This window comes from Anomalospiza imberbis, chromosome 10, assembly GCF_031753505.1.
Source record: "Anomalospiza imberbis isolate Cuckoo-Finch-1a 21T00152 chromosome 10, ASM3175350v1, whole genome shotgun sequence".
NCBI lineage: Eukaryota > Metazoa > Chordata > Aves > Passeriformes > Viduidae > Anomalospiza > Anomalospiza imberbis.
Genome location: NC_089690.1, coordinates 17,308,610 through 17,328,724, shown reverse-complemented (window position 1 = coordinate 17,328,724; position 20,115 = coordinate 17,308,610). Strand labels below are relative to the sequence as shown.

Genomic DNA, 20,115 nt, shown 5'->3' with positions numbered 1-20,115 from the left:
ATTCCAATGAATTTTTGAACTAGGGTAAGGAAACCAGATTAAATCCTTCACACTTACCAGACTAATTCCTTCACACTTCTCAAGCTGACACTGGATACACCAGTTTGGCAATGCTATTTATTTTAGATGCCACACTGATATGGCTGGTATAAGTACCTCTACCCAGTCCATTATTTTCTTCCATCAGGAATTCTCTTCAACTTGAAATGATGCAGAAAGAAGCCTTCTAGCTCTTCTTAAAATGATTGAAAAGATAGGCTTATGATACCCTTACCTGTACCAAGAAATCTTTTTGGTACTCCTATTTTGATTTAATTCAGAATTCAACCAACATGACAGTTTTAAGTGTCAGAGAACCACACCATGGCTCCAAAAGGAGTAAAATCAAACTACTGATGATTTCAGTTACTAGAAGTTACTTATAAAGGCAAAGAGCAGAAAAAGCCTCTTTGCACATTCTGAAGTGATTTCTTAATGATTTCTTAATCAATTAAACACTGTACTTTAAAATTTTAATTTCAAACCATGGGAAAATAATATACAAATCATACAATTTCATTTATTTACTATTAAATATGATGCCTTCAGAGCTATTCAAAGCCCTTCAACAATTTTCACTGTCTTTTCCAGGCTGAAAGTATGCTTTGACATCAATACAGAGAAAACAGATGGATAAAGTAATTATTAAAAAAAGCAACATGATGCTATGAACCAGTTTGTCACAGTTTTACTAATAGACTGGAAAGCACAGGCAGAATTATGGGCTGACAATCAGCAAAGCTGTGTTGTGTCAAAGTGCTCCCACTCTCCCAAAAAACCCCAGTGTCCCTCCTGTAGGAATATACAAACTGATGAGGAAGGAGGGAGCAATGACAAAATCAGAGTAAGCATTCAGGACATTTAAAGATTGGAAAGATCTCTGAAAGAAAATATTGATTGTACATGCCAGAAATCAAGGGGAATGTACATATTGAAGGGAAAGGCAACAACGCTTGGATCATTGTGGCATGTTTGTCTGATAACTTCCCTAGTTTTTGTGTAGAGTGATTTCATGATTTGACAGAAACAAAGCATCTAGCTGAGAGTTATGGGCTCAGATAAGCAGAATTTCTCTGAGCTTTGGATTCTGTTAAAGGAGGACAATCTCTCTAAGGAATCCAGTTCAATCAGTTTATGGAGTCTAAACTGCACTGAAGGGTGAGTTAGCACACCTGGCTCCACACACACTCCGCTGCAATGGTTTGTAACACACAGGAGGGCACACAGCCCAGCTGACTCCTCTCTACTATTTTATCATTTTCACAGCTTGCAAAGTTATAAAAAGCGGATTAAAGTGCTCAACCTTCAAAACACAGGGTATCTTCAACTACTAGAAAGCTGATCATCCCAACAGGTGCGTGAATTCGAGACTGGAAAACTCTACTAGGAAATATGGGTTTGGGATACAAAAATATACACAAGATTATCTTCCAAAGGCTGATTTTTTTCTCTTCAGGTTTTCTCCTGCACTCATGCTGTACAATTTCAAAGTCTGGAGCCTTTGGAGAGGTCCAAGGTATCTAGGAAGGGGATAGGAAAATGAGGAGAAAGACAGAAACAGGTGATCTGCATACAGCAGAAAAAAAAGGCTTCATTAAACTTAGGAGAAGCCTACCTTCAAACAGTCTTCCAGATTGAAAGGAGGCATGGAGTGCACTCCAGGAGCAGTTGTAGCAGTCTTATTAGCAGACTAGAGCAGAAGAGAGGACAGTGAAAGAAAGGAGCTGCCCCAAAGAGACACATATTTCCTCATATACTTCAACTGTTAATCTTGTCACAACAAGTTTGTGAAATCAGGGCCCACAACAATTTGGCTTTTAGAAAAAATTTATTATTACAGCATAATAACCATTACATTCAAAATAATGGACATTTGTACAAAAGTAGAGTCATACAGTCAGCAGTAAACAAAACTAGTAGAAATACCTCTTCAAAGTATTGTCAGAGGAGCATTTTGTGATGACAAAACCCGTAGCCAAAAGACATGGTACAAAACAAGAGTTGAGTCCAGCAACAAGAAGAGAAACTAGGCTGGGGCAATAACAACTCTGAGAAACTCATATACAGAGTAATGCAAAACACAGAATTGTTAAACCCTTTGCTACATTAGCTGACCTTCATCTTCACCATTATACAAACAAACCCCTTCAGTTATTGGTTTTTGCTACTCTGAAGATCTGGCACATTGGGAAGAATTTCAGGAAGTGCACTTTAGAGGTACATAAAGCAGTTTTCTCTCCAGGTAGTTTAATATTAAAATGCAGGCTTGTTCATGTATTCTTCCACTGTCTAGAAACAAACAAAAAAAACCCAGATAAACAGATGCATTATGGAAATCTGACATTTAAATCATGCCACAGCACAGGTGTGGCTGAACTCATCACACCAGTGGCCTTTGCACACAGTGGCTGAGTTCCATGTGCATAGGGCAGAGCAGGTGAAACCTGCTCAACTCCCACAGCATGACCCAAGCCAGTTCTACCACTGTGCTGCTCCCTTCAGGACTGTGATGGATCCTTCATTACCGAGGGAAAAATGAATTAAGCCCATCACATCCAACTGTTTTTGCCATTCCTGGCTCAGTGTTACTCATTACATTCCAAGATACAAGAGAATTCCTGCAGGGTTCTGAAAAAGGGTTAGATATCTGTGCACTGCAGAAAAACTACACAGGTGCTTCTGAATGAAAGCAGAGTTTGCCAGCACATAGTCTTTCCTATTTTAAATGTTAATAGTAGGTCATGTTTCCAATGCTATTAGTGAAATAGAAGAGATTTTTCTGTATTTACATATATATATGCATACATAAAATATAAGCTTAGATTATGTTCTTATATTAAAGAAGTATCTTAGATACATCTTCAACTATTTCTTAATAAACTCTAGCAGTTAAGCTGCAAGAGAGCAACAGCTTTATAAAAAGACCCTCCAGATGATACCAAGAGGACTGAATTGAAAGCTTATGTAACTGCACTGTTGTACCCGTTGAAACTGAATGTAAGACACACTTGGATAATTAAGTACCAGAAGTGCTTAGCTGTGTTTTCATCTCCTGTCAAACAAGGAAGATGTATGAAGATGAGGTGTTTGCCTTTTGTCCTCCTCTGCCTTACCTCCTGCAACATGTCAGAGTCTTCTATGGCTTTCACTGCAGTCTTCTTTGAAGTCTCTTGTACTTCTCCACCAATTATAAACTCATCAAGAATAAAATAAGCTTTTTCAAAATTAAAGATAATATCCAGCTCGCACACCTGCCAAAACAAGAGGCCACAACCATGTTTAAACCATGTTTACAGTATTATAATCACAGAGAAGACAATTCCCTGCCCAGCAACAGCCACCCACTGCTTTTTAGTTTTGAGGCAGTACAGACATGTCATGGCACACTGATTTAACTAAGGTATGAATTAAGGTAGGCAGGAAAATTTAAAAAATATTCAGAGAAAAGATGGGCATCTTATTTTCTCTAAAGACTTACTGAATTACTTATTTGGACCTTCTCTGTATCTTTTCTTTAAAAACACATTGATTTTATCTTTTGCCTCTATGTCCTTAATTGTTACACAGTATTATGAGACAAACAAAACCAGTATATCTGGGGATGTCAGGATAGAGAATTAAAGTACTTTTACCTGTTTTGAGTTTTTGAAATAATTTTTCCTGAAGCTTTCCCTTCAAATTCTATATCAAGACAGACATACAAAGCATCAAGATTTATTCTGGTCAAGTGGAAAAAGGATGGAAAAACAATCTTATGACCATTTCAGCACTCTAATAATTAATTTCATTCTGGATTGATAGCTCCTGCAGGGCAAGTGTAGCAGATGGAACGCAAAGCAAATCAGCTCCACATAATTTTGTTTATCAGACAGACAGGAATGAGTTCATTGGAGAAAGTGAAACCTACGTTTCCAAAGTATCTGTCCAGGAGCTCCACATATCGATGAACGACCTCTAGTGTCAGGAGCTCGTTATCCTGGTCTTCTATTGCACAGCAGAAATACAAACTAGCATACCTGGGGAAACAGGCAAAAACAGGCAAAACCATGGCAGTGAACAGCTGGGACCTCAGTGCTCTGCTCATCTCTTACACGTCATTCATATGACAGTTAATTCTTATCTAGTCTCCAAAATAAACATTTTCTTTCACTCTTATAGTGTCCCAAAGAACACTTTAGAAGTTCAGATGATTTAAACAAATTATTATTTCAGTAAGAAGAACCAACTCCACCCTTGGTAAAGTGAGACACCTATAACACTGGAAAAGGCAATAAATCAGTAGTAAGTAGTTCCTTCAGGTCTCCTCCTCCTGCTGCACCAACACTACAGTAAGTGGGGTTAATTAAACTGTAGGAGAAGCTACCCCTTCTAATTAAAAAATAAAAATAAGGCAAAGATGAAAGAAGTTACATCTCAGTAAGCCTGCTGGCTGTCAAATGACAGTGTTTTACAGAGGGCCAGAATGCATGAAGCTGCTTAGACCAAAGAAGCTTTGTAACTAACTTGTACTTAAACTTTATGTTTAAACCAACCCAAGATCTATTCAGCTTGCTGATACTGTGGCTGGAGGCCAACTTGTCACAGCTTCTGATCAGATGTTTATATCCGTCCCATCACAGCATGGAACTCAGTTTTTGCTAAATGGGAGATGATTAATTTACCCAGTGTACTACACATTAAGGCTACATTTGTTTGCTACAACTTTAGGAGAACAAACAGGCAGTTAACATTAGGCATCGTTTAACTGGGGACCAGTGATTTCTTTGGAAAAGGAAACTATAATTAATACTTTCCAGAGCAAGAAATATTTCAAAACCAAAAATTGACAGAATTATGAAAGTGCCCTGGAACAGCTCCTCCAATCTCCACAGCTGATAAAACCCAGCACATGCATCTCAGCCAGGCCACCCTCCAGAATTTGAAGGGGCAGTGAGGTCTAATGCCTTCTTAAACACCAATTCTTATTAGGTTACTCCTGTTTTTCTCATTTGCCAGACTGTACCAGTATCTTCCACCCCACAATTACCCTGCTGGTTTGTCCAGGGACACTGCCTTGTTGTACCCAGATTGTCAATGGCAGGCTCCTAACTCAGCCCAGCACTACGAGTGTTGTTTGCTGCTTTTCCTTAAGTTAGCCTTTCTTTTTCCTCTTCTAGCATGAGTGATTCATATGAATAGTGATTATACGTTCTTACAAAATTACTCACACCTTTTGTAAACAAGCTTGAGGTCTTTCCAGTCAACAAAACTACTTGTTTTTTGATTGCGAGACAAAATAATCTGAATAATTTCTCGAATGATCTTTTTCTTCTCTTTATCAGGTAGCGTCGTGTACCATTTCTGAAGCCTTAACTTCCCCTGCCGACTGAACAGCAGTATAAAGTGTATCTAGAGTAAACAAAGCAACATGGTTAACACCAGGGCCATGGCCAGGGAAGAGCATTCCTCTGCCTGGCACCAGAAATCCGAGTCCTGGCCACACACCTGCAACCCGGGCATGATGGTTGGACGTGGTGTCAGTGAGGTCTGGGGGAGGCTCAGCACAGCAAAGATCTCTCCTCTCTCCTGTTTCTTACCCAGGCAGCTCTCCCCACCCTGTGGCACATCTTCCCTAGGTAAACCCTTTGCATCCTCTCCTACCCATCCTCCTTACCTTGTGCAAACAGCAGCTTTGCTTCCTTTTCTGCCCCTGCCCTGGGGAACAGGAGGAGCATCACCAGTTTGCAGTGGTGAGAAGAGGGCACCACCCCCTCCTCCAGCAAAATCAAATGCCTCAGCAGAGGGAATAAAAACTTATCCAGAACAGGAGTAGGGAAATCAGGATCAGTGTGGCAGAAGACTAGAAATATAAAGACTGAGATAGCAATCATAATCACTAACAACTCTGATATTGCACTATTTCAGATCACAAAACATCAGGTTCCTAGAAGAGGCAATAAGGGGCAGAAGAAACCTACTGTGGAAAGGAAGCTTGACTGGTTTTACTGAAGAAATCAGGATATTACAAAACTCAGATAACTGTATTAGTGAAGGACAGACCTCAGTGAGAGATACTGTATTAAATAAAGGACAGTATTTATACTGTACAAAAATTTCAACTTTAAAGCTAAGTCATAACTTTACAAGGTTTGACCAATGATTGCTTCATGCTTAGCATAAACAGTAGTACTCAAATACTCAAATGCCAGTGGGGCTTTGGGAGAAAAGTATCAATTCACATTTATATAAATAGTACTACTAGCAGGTTAATATAACTGATCATAGTGTATATCAGCAGTGTAGTATCCCATTCACCCAGAGCATGGAAAATGGCTTTAGGAATGCAGGACATTAGTTTGAGGACAACATCCTTCTCCAATAGGACATCTCCTGCTAAATGCAACAAAAGCCCTGCAAACCCACCTGGGGGGTGGGGGGCAGACAGAGATGTGTTTCATGGCTGAAGACATCTGAACTGCCCTGCCCTTGCCAGGCATCCTGACTGCTGTTCTCACCAGCACCAGTCCCAGGACCCAGGGGTTTGCAGGAAGGGCAGCTGTAGCTATAGCCATGTGTGTGACAGGTACACTGCCAATTGTCCATACAGTCACTGGTGGCTTCCCCTGATCCTGAGGGGACCAGGGAGAAGCACAGGAGCCTCACTTTCCTCACTTGCTCCCAATCCTTGCAATGCCCTGATCCAGCAGGTCTCTCATCACAGCCCTCACCATTAGCCTAACCTTATCCTTCCCTAGAAGTTTTTCAATCTCTACCCTAATCTCTTCTGCTCCTTGTTTCCTGTTCCAGTTTATTGCTGTACCTATACTTCATCACTACATTTCCAAGTGAGGATTATGAAGTTAATGCTCACAATCACTATGAAGATTACAATTTAGATTTCTGTGAAGATACAATCATTCCACACTCTGGCAAAGTCTGAGCAGAGAAGTCAGAGAAGTTTCTACACAAAAGAAAAAAAAAAGGGAAAGCTACTGGATTTTAAACAAGCAATCATTCATAATTCAGAACCATTCTCTAGCTATTGAGTTGCACAGTTGAGTAATCTGGAGATAAGAGTTCTGACTATACTGAGAAAGACTTCAAATCAGGGAAAGGAGGAAGATTTTAGTCATGTGTGTCTTTGGCAGGATCTACTACTGGATATAAGGCTCTTGTCATTGTTAGTCTAATGTGCTTGATAAAATTACAAGGATTTTGTAGCTGCATTCTGCTGAGTCCTATAATACTCCCCAGACAAGCTTGCTAAATAGAAACAAGTAAGCTACTGGCAGGACACCTGGCCTGATTACAGTGAAGAGCAAAACACCATGGTTTTGCTCTTCTCTGTTCATATTACCAGCTGGGATTTAACATGGGAATCTTCCAGCTGCCAGGGTTATCCCTTCCCAGGTGATGTAGGGACAGCATTCCCTATCCATACATTTGCACACTGAGAGGAGCTGGCTGAATGAAAGGCTATTTTGCTTGCTGCACAGCACATTAACTCCAACACCCTTGTAAAGATGAGGATGTTTTGATAACGGAGCATAGGTTCCACAGGTAAGAGCAGCAGGTCAGCAGGAGTCCATTTAAAGCCACTGGGTAGAGGTAGCAGCTCTTTGATAAACAAATTTCTAAAAATATGGTGAATCATCAGATAGGAGAGGATGATCAGATTTGACTGAAAATGCAGGGAATGAGTCAATGAATCTCTATCAAAAGCTGACAGCATGTTCAGCATAAGACTGAGCTTTGTGGCATCCTTTGTCTACCATGTTTCAACAGGAAAAGAAAATGAAAAGGTATTCTGGTTTAGGGTCAGCTGTTGGACCCAAGAGACCTTAAACCTGAGTGCCTGCATGTAATACACATATATATCTGCAGAACTGCAACCTTAAGCTTCTAAAAGGTTAAATACCAATAAACCAGGGAATCACTGTGAATATTGCCACCCCTTTCTGCCAATTAGTTACTGCAGGGTGTTATGCTTCACCTATAGGAAAGTGAGCTGCTCTCCACTTAAACCTGCTTTGAGAACTCCACTGTTTCTTCTACACATGCAGGTGATGTCTCACCACCACTTTTATGAGCTGAGACAATGTTCTTTGCAATCAGAAAAGATCCGTTAATGCTCCTAAATGCATAAACAGTCAAACACAAGCTCCAAAAATCTCATTGTTTGGGTCTCCTGTCCCACACTGTTTCATGTGCAGACTGTAACTGCATACCTCACATGGCAATTTTATTATTACATTAATATATACGCATAGAAAATGGCACAATTCTAAATTTTATAGTCTGCAGTAAAATAGTGCACCCTCAAGCCTAGGTACACACCACTGGTACAGAAGAATTACTGTAACAAAACAACTTATTAGAAAGCTGCAGGTACTCAGAAGCAAAAATATTGTGTGTGGGGTTTCTCCTCTTTTGGTTATTCTTCCTTTTTCTAATTTCTGAAGCCCCTTCATTTTGGGGAACTCTGTAGGAGGTAAATAATACACTCTTATTAAAAGGCTAAATGGCTTTCAGCATTTTCAATTTCAACTTCCAGTGGTGTTCCATTCAGTTCAGCTTTGCTCTGCCCAGCCCCACTGTCATTACACAACACATTCCTCACTCTCATGGCTCTGTCCATTACATCTCACTGGAAAGACACCGAGGCATCAATAAACCTGGTAATATTGAAGCACTGCACAAACACAAATCTAACAGCTTATCTGTTCCTTGCTCCTTGACTGTGAAAACCTATTTGCTTTCCTATAGTGCTGATGACAAGACACATGTTGATTAAGAAATTTTTGGTTCACATCCAGCAGCCAAACTGCAAAGAGAAGTAGATTATCCTGCAATGCTTTATTCATCTTTAAAAGTTCTAATTCCAGAGGTAAACAAAGGCAAATGACTTGCTACAAGCAGAATACCTTAGAAAGCAGGGTGCTTGGCTCCCTTCCTTACCATCCCAGGGCATGCTGGCTGTGACTAACAATCACCAGACCCAGGGCTGATGCCAGAGGGAATTTTTAGGTCCAAGACTGAGTGGGTTGGGATGAAGAGTACAGTTCCTAGGAGAGCACTGGTTTCCTTCACATGTGGAGTCTGTGGAGACAAGCTTTGGTCTGGGAGCTGACAGTAATTTTATTAGCTTGTTTTACTGAATCAGACCCAACCACCCACACCACTGTGCAAAATGACCTCCATAAACATCAGTAAATAATCCAAATTACTGCATTTTTTTATTTGTAGGCTATTGGAAATACAGTTTGTTGGGTTATTTTTTAGAGCAAACATTTAAACCAGATTTGTAAACTGGAACTCTACCCCCTTCTCATGCATCTATGAATCAATTGCAGCAGTAAGTTACTTAACAGACTGGAAAGTTATGGGACCTTCTGTTCTATCAAGATTTACAAAACTGCATCAGGATAAAAACCCAACACCCTTAGTTTCAGAGCTATTAAAAAAAATCAAATGCTAGACTTTGACATAAAATAATTTACCAATAAATAGAATAGACATCAAAAATGCAAAATACAGAAGGTTTGTGTATTCATGAACAGCAAATAGGAGAGAGATAGATGAAACTAACACACACTGTGTCTTCTTTCCACCTTCCTTGGGAGACCTTTCCCTCCTTTAACTAATGGGCTGTAGCAATCTGATAAGCAGCTCACCCAAGCTTGTCTTCTGGACTGTTCCCTGCCAGGACTGCAGGTCCCCTTTGGTGCAGCCTTCCCCACTGTTAGGCCATTACACACTTCAGACTGATCAAACACATTACAACTGGCTCAGTAGTTTCAAACTTGGATCATTTTTGCCTTTACAGAGGGTTTAAAATTTAACCTCATCTGCAACAATTAGTACAACTGACTAAAGGACTGCATTCCATTAAATACACAACAAACCACTTGCAGGGGTAGCAGATAAAAATGAATACATGAGAAAGGGGCTTTCCTAGAGTAATTTCTCCAGTTCACTGTTTAATAGCACCAACATGTAAAAGATGTCCCATTTCTTCCTGCAAGGTGATCTCCAGGGGTGTGCAAGAGGCTCTAATTCACCCCACTGTGAGAAAGAACATGCACTAGAACTGCTGCACCTCTCCCTGTAATTCAACCTGCAGAACATTGGCTGACTGGTTCCAAACCTGTTCTGTGGCATCTGGCTTCACCATGTCCCCGGCGAGGAGAGGAGGACAGAGATGGTAACTCATCAAGGAGCCTCAGGGGAGGGCAGGCAGAAGAGGAAGACTGCAGAGAAAAGAGCAAGAATCCTCTTTCCTGTCTGGGTGTGTGGTTGGGCAAAGATTTGCTTGGTGAGGCAGCTCTGTCACTTCAGCAGCTCTGTGCTTACACTCTGCTTCAGCTGTGACCTCTCCAAATTCGGTTAAGAGCCCTCCAAAATCAAAGCTACCTTTATAAAACAGACACCTGAAATTCATGTGCAAGTAAAATCTGCAAATTAGGAATTGCTATCCTTAAACAGACATCTTGGCAGAGTGAGGAAGCTTTCAGCTTTCCTTAAAAACTTTCTGTAGGGCAACAGACAATACCAGACATGCTAATCAATGAAAATTCCCAGACCACAAAAAATGGGAAGTGGGATGAAAATCCAGACCTTCAGCTACCAACAGAAGCCTGGGGAAAACCAGCCTGACTGGCTGTACCTGGTGAAGAGGAAGTGACTTGCTATGATAATGTTCTTTTTTAACTTACTCTGATTCCCCTGAAGTCTGCTTGATCTGCTGCCACTGTTTTAGTCTAACAGATTTCATATTCTGCTTCTCATTTACTATTTTTCATTCTTTCCTCTGATATGAAAGAATCTATTTCCCAACATAGACCGCTGTCCAGATGTTTTTATCAGTATTTATTTGTACATCACAACTGAAAATGAACAAAACCTACTTTCATTAAATTTTCTCTTTTAAAAAATATGAACATTCACATTATTCCAGCCATTAGCTTTTTTTTTTTTAATCTCCAAAACATTTCAAGAATAAAAAAATCCTTTTAGTTTTTGCTTTGTTTAGTAAGGTGGGGTTTTGTTTTTGTTTTGGAGGGGGGGAGGAAAGTAAATACTGAAATTAAAAAAAAATTGTGAACACAGTTGGTTTGGAATGCCAGATGTTTAGGATGAAATGAGAAAGATGCACTGAACAGACCTATTGACCTATTAATAATCTACCCACACCAGGACAAGACAGAATACTAACACACTCAAGTACAAGTATTTTGGTATTCTGCTGTTACATGAAATCCCATCTGGCTACTGACCTTTAATAAACACTCTGGGGTTTCAGACATTTCTAAAGCAAATATGTAAAATTCAAAACAGACTACTTTATTAAAAATATTAATTTCCTTACTTGTTTGCTCTGTCACTAAAACATTTATTCACAGCAGCACAGGAGCTGACAGATGTTTGTTAAATACTGTTGGCTCTCAGCTTTAAAATTTCAAACACGTACTTAGTCTGCATGATGTAAGCAAATAAGAAAAAAGAAAATATACACAGACCCAGCAAGACAGAAATTCTGAAGCAATGTATTGCTGCATACCTGGCACAGGATTCTTCCTCACTTAATCTCCATTAGGAACATTTCTGAGCAATTTCCCCTGAACAATACATCCAAAGTCCATGCAATAAAAGCTGTGCCAGATCATTACAGGCACACGTGACCATAGTTACACATTGATTTGATGCTTTTCATGATGCAGAAGTCACCCTTATCTTATTACTGAAGATTTTAAATGGACCAGCACACCAGCATTTCAAGGATATTTATAATATATGGTATCGATCCAGACAGCAACAACCTTCTTGATAGCCTCACTTGAGTTAAATAAAACTATAATCAAAACAGTGTAGCTGAGCTCAAGCTGCTCCCTCCTGATTCCTAACTAAGGACCAGAAAACAAAGCTCAAGGAGCTTTCTACATGCCCAAGCTCCCTCTAGCTCTGCTCCCACTCATCTCTATTATGAGTCCTCCTGACCTTGGCTCATCCCTCATGAACTGGCAACATTCCTTCACCAGTGAATCAATTCCTCCCTACAGCACACAGGCATGGACTGGTGACATTCCTGCCCAGTGTCCTCCCTACAGCACAGGCATACCTGTGCCTCCTCCTCACAGTCCCACCAGCAGCAACAGAATTCCTGCACTGCTCTGGAGAGCAGAGGCAGCACAGCTTTCCAAAACTGCTCCAAAGGGGTAGATGCAGGCAATGGCATCCAGGTCTTACAGAGGATAATTACTCTTAATTTTCTTAAATTTTTATTCCTGCAAGTGGAATTACCCCAGTTTTCAGGTAATAAGCAAGCATAGACCCAGGCTGGAGTTTGCCTCAGGCTCTGCCATAGGAGAGCAGGCCAGGGAAGCAGCCACACCACTGTCCCTTCAGCATCACCACAGGACAGACAGCAGGGATGCGAGCTGGCTGAGCTCACAGAAAGCAGCAGTTTGAACAGATTTGAAACAATTGTTAACCAGGTAATCACATCCCTTCTGCCTCCTAGGCTGGGCTCTTAGAGATGTTTTTATTTGCTTACATGATTTTGGGAGGCAGAGGACCCCTCCATTAGGTTACTACAAGGAGGAAGGGACCAGGGGAGAGGCTAACAAGCAGCCGAGAGCTACCCCTAATTCACTACAACCCCAGTGCACTTTACAGGCACAAGAAGCTATTTTTCCAGCCTGTTCCTTGAACTCAAAGTGAAGAAACAGCTAAAATCTCACCCAGGGGATCCCAACAAAAGGTTTCTCTTTTAGTTTCATTTCCACTTGTCTTATCAGTTATTTACAAAGCCCTGCTACATGAAGGCACTGCAGTGCCCTTCCCTTGCCTCTGACCTCTCTAGGAGCAAAGTCAAAAAGCTTTGCTCTGGGACAGGGCAGGCACACCGAGATGGTGACAAGCTAACCTGGCTCCTCAGGCAGCTGACTGCTCCAGCCTGGCAATTCCCATGTGCAGACCGGAACAGTGCAGATTGGCAGCAGCCTCACACCTGTTCCTCCATCTCCCAACAAAGATGCTCACAGAAAACCTGAGCTCCAAAACGACTAAAGATACATGTGAGCTCAGATCATGTTTATAACTCTGAAAGAGCACAGAATAATTTTTTGGAAACACTGAAGCATTTAACTTAGACATTTTCAATTGAAAAATTCTCCATTCTCCCTTTTAAAATGGCATTTTTTCATTAAGGTAAAAAACCAACATGGATTTAACCTAAGTATAAACATAAAAGAAGCAATCACTGTTTACAGAACGAAGGGCCAGAGCAGAAAATCTTCCAAAATGCTTTATATGTTGGCCCAGTATTTAGCCTGTAGAATGAGAAAGGATCAAAAAATTCATTGTGCTATTTCTCCAAGTCCTGTCATGAGACTTCAAAGAAAGGAAATGCCTGAGGTACTGCCTCTTTCCCATCCCATCTCCTGAGCCCAGAGGCTGTTGAGAGTTTCATGCAGCACCTCCCACAGCTTCTCTAAAGCTCAGAGCACACAGGCACTCACCCAACACCTCACCTGCTCTCCTTCCAGCACACAGCCTTGCACGACAAAGGCACAACATGGTACATTTCTGCATTTCACTCAAACAACAGTGAGTCTGTTTCTCATTCCCTTGTAGTTAGTGCCCATCACTTACCCCAGGGGGCTAAGCAGAGAATGGTGACCACAGAGCTCCTGTGCTGGTTAACAAGCCACTGAGAACTGCTTGAGTGTCCAAGCAAAACTATCCCCAGGCTCCAAAGGCAAGCAGTAAGGCAACAGGCATTTACTGGTTAGTGAAGAGGGATTTTAATGCCCTCCTTAACAGAGGAGAGCAGATGGACATCCTACATAAACTCAGCAAGATAGAGAAGAAAAAAACAGTGGTGCATGCAGTACCTGGGGTTATATCTGTAATATTGAGAAACACCCATCAGGACATTCCAGGTCAGACAGGCACGCCAGAAAGGCACGCCAAGCTTGCTTTCAAACACACAAATGGAAATTGCATTTTCCCATCCTAACCCAAAGCCTTTGTGTGCGGTATTCCTACTCCCAAATTAAGTGCCATGCTTGCAGGACTGGATCTTGCAACTCCCTCTCTACATTGCAACATCTGCAGAAATGCAAAGGCCCAGGGGTGGCCACTCAAGAAAGCAGAGAGCTAACGCAGCCAAGAAAATGCAGATGACAGCCTGCAGTAATAGGACAGTAGGAAATGAAAGGGCAGGGATGGAAATCAGTAACTGGACACATGTGATACAGACAGAATTCTTTTCCCACAAGCAGTATTGTTTTAATTTAGGCATCACTAGCAAGACCATGACTGGCTCACAGAAATGCCTGATGTGGATGCCAAAGCATAAATCTTGCAAGTACTTGAGGGAGGGGTAGCTCTATCTGCCCTCCCTGACTCACCAGTTTCCTCAGTACTTTCATCACATTGTCCTTTTGCAGCTCTTGCAGGTAAATAATGGCTTCAAAAGGTCCATGGGATCGTTTATAAAGCATGGGATTTTGAGGCAACTAAAGACATGGAAAAGCAGCAAAATCTGTCATTTTCTTACCTGATGACAGACCCAGCTGCCCATTATCCCTGCAGCCTTCTTCCTGCATTTGCCATCCCTAAATGCCATGGCTTTTTCTAAAGCCCCCTAGGCATCCCACATCCTAGTAACTCCTGGCTCTGAAATGCCTGCAGTTTCCTTATTTCTTCTAAAAATATATATATATATTTAAAAAGAAAATATTATTACACTGCTGATTATTAAGCAAATAATCACCAGATGATCTACCATAACATTTTATTTGCTTTCCAGGAATGAGCTTAATATCCAGGGATAGTAAAGCATGAATGGCAATTCCTGCATGGCCTGAGCAGGCTCCAGTATTAAACAGTGACCATCTGTAATGGTCATGGGCACTCGGAGAAGGGACATCCAAAACTGGCAAGTCAGAGATTACACACTTCCAAAGAACTGTAAAAACATTTTTCCTCACAAATCCCACAAAACACTGTTCTGAAGTCCAACTGAATGACAGGGAGTAAGAGAATGCCAGATTATGGATCAGCACCTGAGCTGTACTCTCATCTATGCAGCTTCCAGAAGGACACAAGCATAAGGAACAGGGCATGTGTCAAATTATCTGGTAGTCCCACCTCCAAGAATCAGAGGTTTAAGAATTATGGGACAGAAACTGCATGCAAACAACCCACTTGTGGCCCCACCCTTTATGTAAGAGGGTTTACTGGGACACCCACAACATGCTCAGCAGTAGACTGAAAACAGTCATCTACACTGTGTGAAAAAGTATTCCCATTTATTTTTTATACATTTAGTGACTAAAAATTTCACAGGATGCACCCTGATTCTTTGTAGAGCAACCAATCTTTAAGTGTTCATGATTCCATGTGTTTCTATCACTTCCCCTGCAGCCACCTCTTTGCAAGCAGAAAGTCTACAAACTCGGGATCTTCTACACAGGATGCCATTCCACTGCCATTTCACCATAGTAAAAGTTCACTACAAGACAAATCCACAAAGAAATACCACATGAACTTTTTTTTGTCATCTAGCATAAGAACTGCTGCCTTCAACAACACACTAATTTATTTGTCATTTTCTCTCCTCTCATCTGTTCTAATCTATTGCCTTCCTTGTCTTTCAGAGGTAAATGCCTAGAGGCAAAGTTCATTGTCCTCATGAGGCCAATACACAGCTGTATCATGAGTGGAAAATAAGCAGTCATTCTTAGAACTGTAAATAGGAAATTCTGTGCAGCACTGAAAACAGCTTTTGCAGATCTACGTCCATTTTTACCATTAAGAGCACTGAGAGTGTTGATGAGATCAATACTCAGAAGAGCTGAGAGTTCATTTCCAAACACCAGGGAGGTGTCAGCAGCTGCGGTCACAGCAACTAATATTTCCACCCCAGCTTCTAGATCAGTGACTGGTTATCAAATGTCTTGCTAAGTGGAAACAGTGCTTGCCAACTCCTTTTCTATTCAGGCCAAGTACATTTTTAGAGCAACTGTGCTCAATGGGATTCTTTTGATCTTTCTCCAGGGTTTCAGATCATGCCCACAAGTACTAATTTGTCTCCCTGTAGTGATGAGTAGCACAGGTAGGAGGGAATCAGACCCTTTACTATACAGGCACCAATTCTGCATGCAGAGCTATGCAAGCAGAGCTCTGTATTTATTCACAAAGGTAATCCTGATAACACTGAGGCAGCAGTAGGATCGAGGTGTTGCAACACTTACAGGCACAAGAGACTAACAGCAACACACGTCCTTGGGGAGACTTATCTTTTTCTCCTCTGTGCTCTCTCCCCACTCTCTGACTTTGTTAAGACAGCAATCCTTCATGGCATGTTTCTCTGCTGCACCCGCATGTATCAGGAAGCAGAATTTAGTCTTTCTAAAAAGTAATTTTTAAAAAAAACATGTCACAAAGCACAAGCTGGTCATAAAAGCTGTGTTTCTCAGCTGGATAAATCAGCTTTGCTAAACAGACTCTTCCCTGAAACTTACGGGGAAATCTGCAAGAGAGCAAACAACTGGAACGACCCTCTTGCCAAGACATGGTACCATTTGCACAAGCACCTTTAATTCCAGCTCAAAACACAGAAAAAGGTGGCAAGCACAGCTCATTCCAAAACAGAGGAACCAGTCTCTGGAAAGTTTAAATGACCTGTGTAAAGTTCATCACTTGTGAGCCTGGATAAGGCTTCTTATTGGTTTATAACCCAGCAAACCCATTTTTCTTGACTCATAACTGAGTGTTAACAACACCTACGCCTTTCCAGAGACTAGATGACAAGAGGAATTTAAAGCTAGAGCTCCCTGACAAAAGCACCGTTTCATCAGTACCAGATCCTCAAGAGAAGAACAAGGTAAGGCTGAAAGCACTAACATAATGCAGTAACACCAGCAAGTGTTTGTACTATGGCCTCAAAAAAAAAAAAAAAAAAAAAAAAAAAAAAAAAAAAAAAAAGAAAATTCTTACTTGTAAAAATGCACACTCACCTTGTAAAATTCTAACCATCAATACAGCAGCCAGACTCCAGACCGTCAATAGCAGCACTCTTGTAAAAGCAGTGCTCCCCTGGGACTATCATGAGTGCTTTGAAAACTGGCATTTGTGAAGCACCCGCATCAAGGAGAGTTCTGGGATCAGATTCCCTGAAATCAGCTCCCATATTTACTGACCACCAAGGGCAAAACAGGAACTCAGTTGTTTACATGAGCTTTACCAAAGGGAACTGGGTATGTAGGGCTGTCTCGGGGTGTAACCAGAAAAGTTACGTCTCTACAGGGACTTAAGGTGTGGAGACTGTATTGCCATCTGTAAACTCATTGCTGTGCATATTCTATTTGCAAACATAATGATAGGTACACCTTTCTAAATACAGGAGACTAACACATATTTAGCATTCTGGCTAAACCACTGCAGAGAAACAACATAGCTCTGCCTTTGAGGATAGAGACAAACAACAGCACTTGGCCTCCACTGAAGGAGTTGAGAGGCTTCTGTTCAGCTGCACTGCCAGTAACTGGTATTACAGGTGCACACAATGGGCAAATTGTGCAAGGCAGCAGCTTGGAGCATGCCCGCAGAACCTGCCTCAAGCCTGAATTATCAAGCAGTGAGATGGTTTCTCTATTAAGAGACATCATTGACCATCTCTACTTGGGAGCCTGCAGTCCCCCCGTGGGGAAAATCTAGCTATTCTCTGGCTGTTTGACATCATTCTTAACAAAAGAGAGCACCCACAGCGACCTTTTCTGATCTCCGCAAACCAACACCAAGGGCAGCACTGGAGAGCCGAAGGGTCTCCCTTCCCGGACCCTGCCCATCAGCCCTGAAGGCTGCTGCCCCTTCCAAGCTCGAAGCCGCCACTGCCAGCCCTGGAGCCGGGCCGCACAGTGACACTGGTGAGCCACAGAAGGCTCAGAAGCAGACCCATACGCTCTCGCTGCACCTGACGGAAAGGTGCAGCCAGATCCCAACGAGCCCCACCAGACCCGGCAGTGGAGCAGGTGCACCCGGGCTGGAGGCAGTGCTGCAGTGCAAGCTCTCCACTTACCTGACAACAGGGAATACACCTGGGGAAAAGCTCTTCCCAACGATCCCGTCACAAGAAAACCCACCGCCCAACACTGACCCGCTTTGCCACCAGTCAGCCTAAAGACAGACAGATCCATACGAAACCTCACTCGATCCTTCTCCAGGCATTGGAGCCGACTGGCACTTCAGCTCCTCGAGTTTCAGGAAGACTTTTAAAAGCCTCTCTGTAACAGCCTGGTTTTCCTGATTGTCTAAGAAAGGCTCTCGGCGTGACCCGAGCTCACCCGAGGCTCGGAAAACAAAACGGAAAAGAACAGAACTTTCATTTCCCCCGAACAGGTGCAAACCTTGCTCGAGCCCGCCTGGGCACGGCTTTCAGCGTGCCGGCGCAGCCGGTGCCGAGGGGCGCGGGCAGCCCCGCTCCGCCCGGCCTCGCTCCGCGCCCTGACAACGCGCCCGTCGAGGGGCTCGGCGGCTCCGGCGGGGCACGGGCGGCTGCTCCCGCCCGGCCCAGCCGCGCTCCGCTCGGCCCCGCTCACTCACCATGGTGCGGCGGCTGGCTGGGAGCCGGCCCAGCCCGGCCCGGCCGCCTCCGTCCCGCCCGCCCCGCTCAGGTGAGGCCGGGCCGCATCGCCTTCCCACAATGCCCCGAAAGGGAACTCCCGGCGCTCCTCCCGCCGCCCCGGGACACGGGCAGGGCTGCAGGGACGGCACCGCCGGGCAGGGGCCGGGGCAGGGCTGCACGGAGCGACAGCCCTGCAGCGAGGGTGCTGACAGGCCGCGTGTGCCGGGCCCCCGCCCCGCTGCCCCGTACGTGAGCCGCTCAAAGGGCGCCTTTCTCACCTCGGCACAGCCGACACCAACAAAACGCACTTGTCGGCACCCGCTGGCTCGAGCTACTCCCCGGTCAGGCATTCATGCCCTAAAGACACGGGTAGATCTACAGGCATGATTGCTCTGCTGCCCATCTCCATCAAAATGGAACTCTGATAGTTTAAATACCTTCAGTGGATGGGCTTGGCTCACCGGTGCTTTGTGATGCAGCTGGATGAGAGGGCAGTACATCAGTAAATCCCTGGAACCTGTGGCAGGGATTTGCTGATAAGCAGCTGGTGCCAAAAGAATGTGCAACATCCACAGACTCAGCATTTGAATCAAAAGATCTAAATCCAGGCCTAAGGCTTCTCAAATTCGTACGAGGAGTCTGATCCAGATGCAAACTACCGCAGGAGCATAAAGTGAGAAGACTTAGCGGGCTGAAGTCCCATGTCTGTAGTCCAAAGGAGAGACATCTCCCAGAGCACAGCATGCATCAGTTCAGGATATGGATCCCAGCTGCTCAGGGAGGGAAGAACTGTGCCCTGCTCCTGGGTGCAGTGGTGCATGTAAGACATCAGTGAGAAAGGGAAAGAAATCCAAAGGCACCTGGGGACTTCAGGGATCCCTGTGGTGTCAACAACAACCCTTCTGCACCCTCTGGCTTCAGAGAAGGGAGAGAGATCCCTGGTTAAAAGCAATTGTGCATGTACAGCAGAGAGGGCAGTTGGGTTGCAACCTGCTCCCAGTTGGAAACGCAAATTTGCAAGAGCAGAGTGCAAATGCAGGTGTGTGCTCCTTATGCTCATTCAACAGCATGGAGGTAATTTCCCTAACTGTGCATGACCCTACTTCCCTCAGCCCTCCCTAAGTTTTGGGTTGGTCTATACACACACACTGTTCCTGGAGTCCTTCACTGGTGCTTGCTGAGCTGCAGTTTCTGCATGTTGCAGCCCCAGCCCACCAAGCAGCATGCGGCACGCAGTGCTGTGATGCTGCTGGCTGCCTAGTGCTCTGCTTTCACTTCTGGAGTGCACCACACACAAAGTACCAAAGTACGAGGCCCAGCTGCCCCACAGATCTCAGAGATACTCCATCTGCTCACTTGTCCCTGGCCTCTGCCCTTCCCGAGTGCACAGCCCGGGCCCATAAAGCAGCACGATCTCCAGAGGGCAGGAACATCTCACCCTTTGTGCTGTGGGGTGCAGCACA

At 43.4% G+C, this 20,115-nt stretch overlaps 1 protein-coding gene across 2 annotated transcripts; it reads right to left on the bottom strand.

The window, feature by feature from the left end:
* Positions 1 to 1,848: 1,848 nt before the first annotated feature.
* On the bottom strand, positions 1,849 to 18,781 carry AP1S3 (adaptor related protein complex 1 subunit sigma 3). Of its 2 annotated transcripts, none has more exons than XM_068200945.1 (5): positions 18,631 to 18,781; positions 5,249 to 5,427; positions 3,947 to 4,055; positions 3,153 to 3,290; positions 1,849 to 2,328 (listed from the first exon to the last, which is right to left on the bottom strand). In XM_068200945.1, exons 1-5 carry the CDS (start codon positions 18,631 to 18,633, stop codon positions 2,293 to 2,295), a joined length of 465 nt encoding a protein of 154 aa, XP_068057046.1. In that variant the 5' UTR covers positions 18,634 to 18,781; the 3' UTR covers positions 1,849 to 2,292. The 2 variants fall into 2 exon arrangements, with proteins under 2 accessions (XP_068057046.1, XP_068057045.1); XM_068200944.1 differs by lacking the exon at positions 18,631 to 18,781 and adding an exon at positions 18,232 to 18,270.
* Positions 18,782 to 20,115: the final 1,334 nt, after the last annotated feature.

What these genes read in the sequence shown, in the direction of transcription:
- AP1S3 (XM_068200944.1), bottom strand. Translation starts at nt 18,255, where the DNA reads ATGCCTGGAGAAGGATCGAGTGAG. An exon ending in CTGGAGAAGGATCGAGTGAG is followed by an intron (nt 5,428 to 18,231) that starts GTTTCGTATGGA and finishes TGTTTACTCTAG; the next exon opens with ATACACTTTATACTGCTGTT. An exon ending in ACTCTGACATGTTGCAGGAG is followed by an intron (nt 2,329 to 3,152) that starts GTAAGGCAGAGG and finishes GTTTGTTTCTAG; the next exon opens with ACAGTGGAAGAATACATGAA.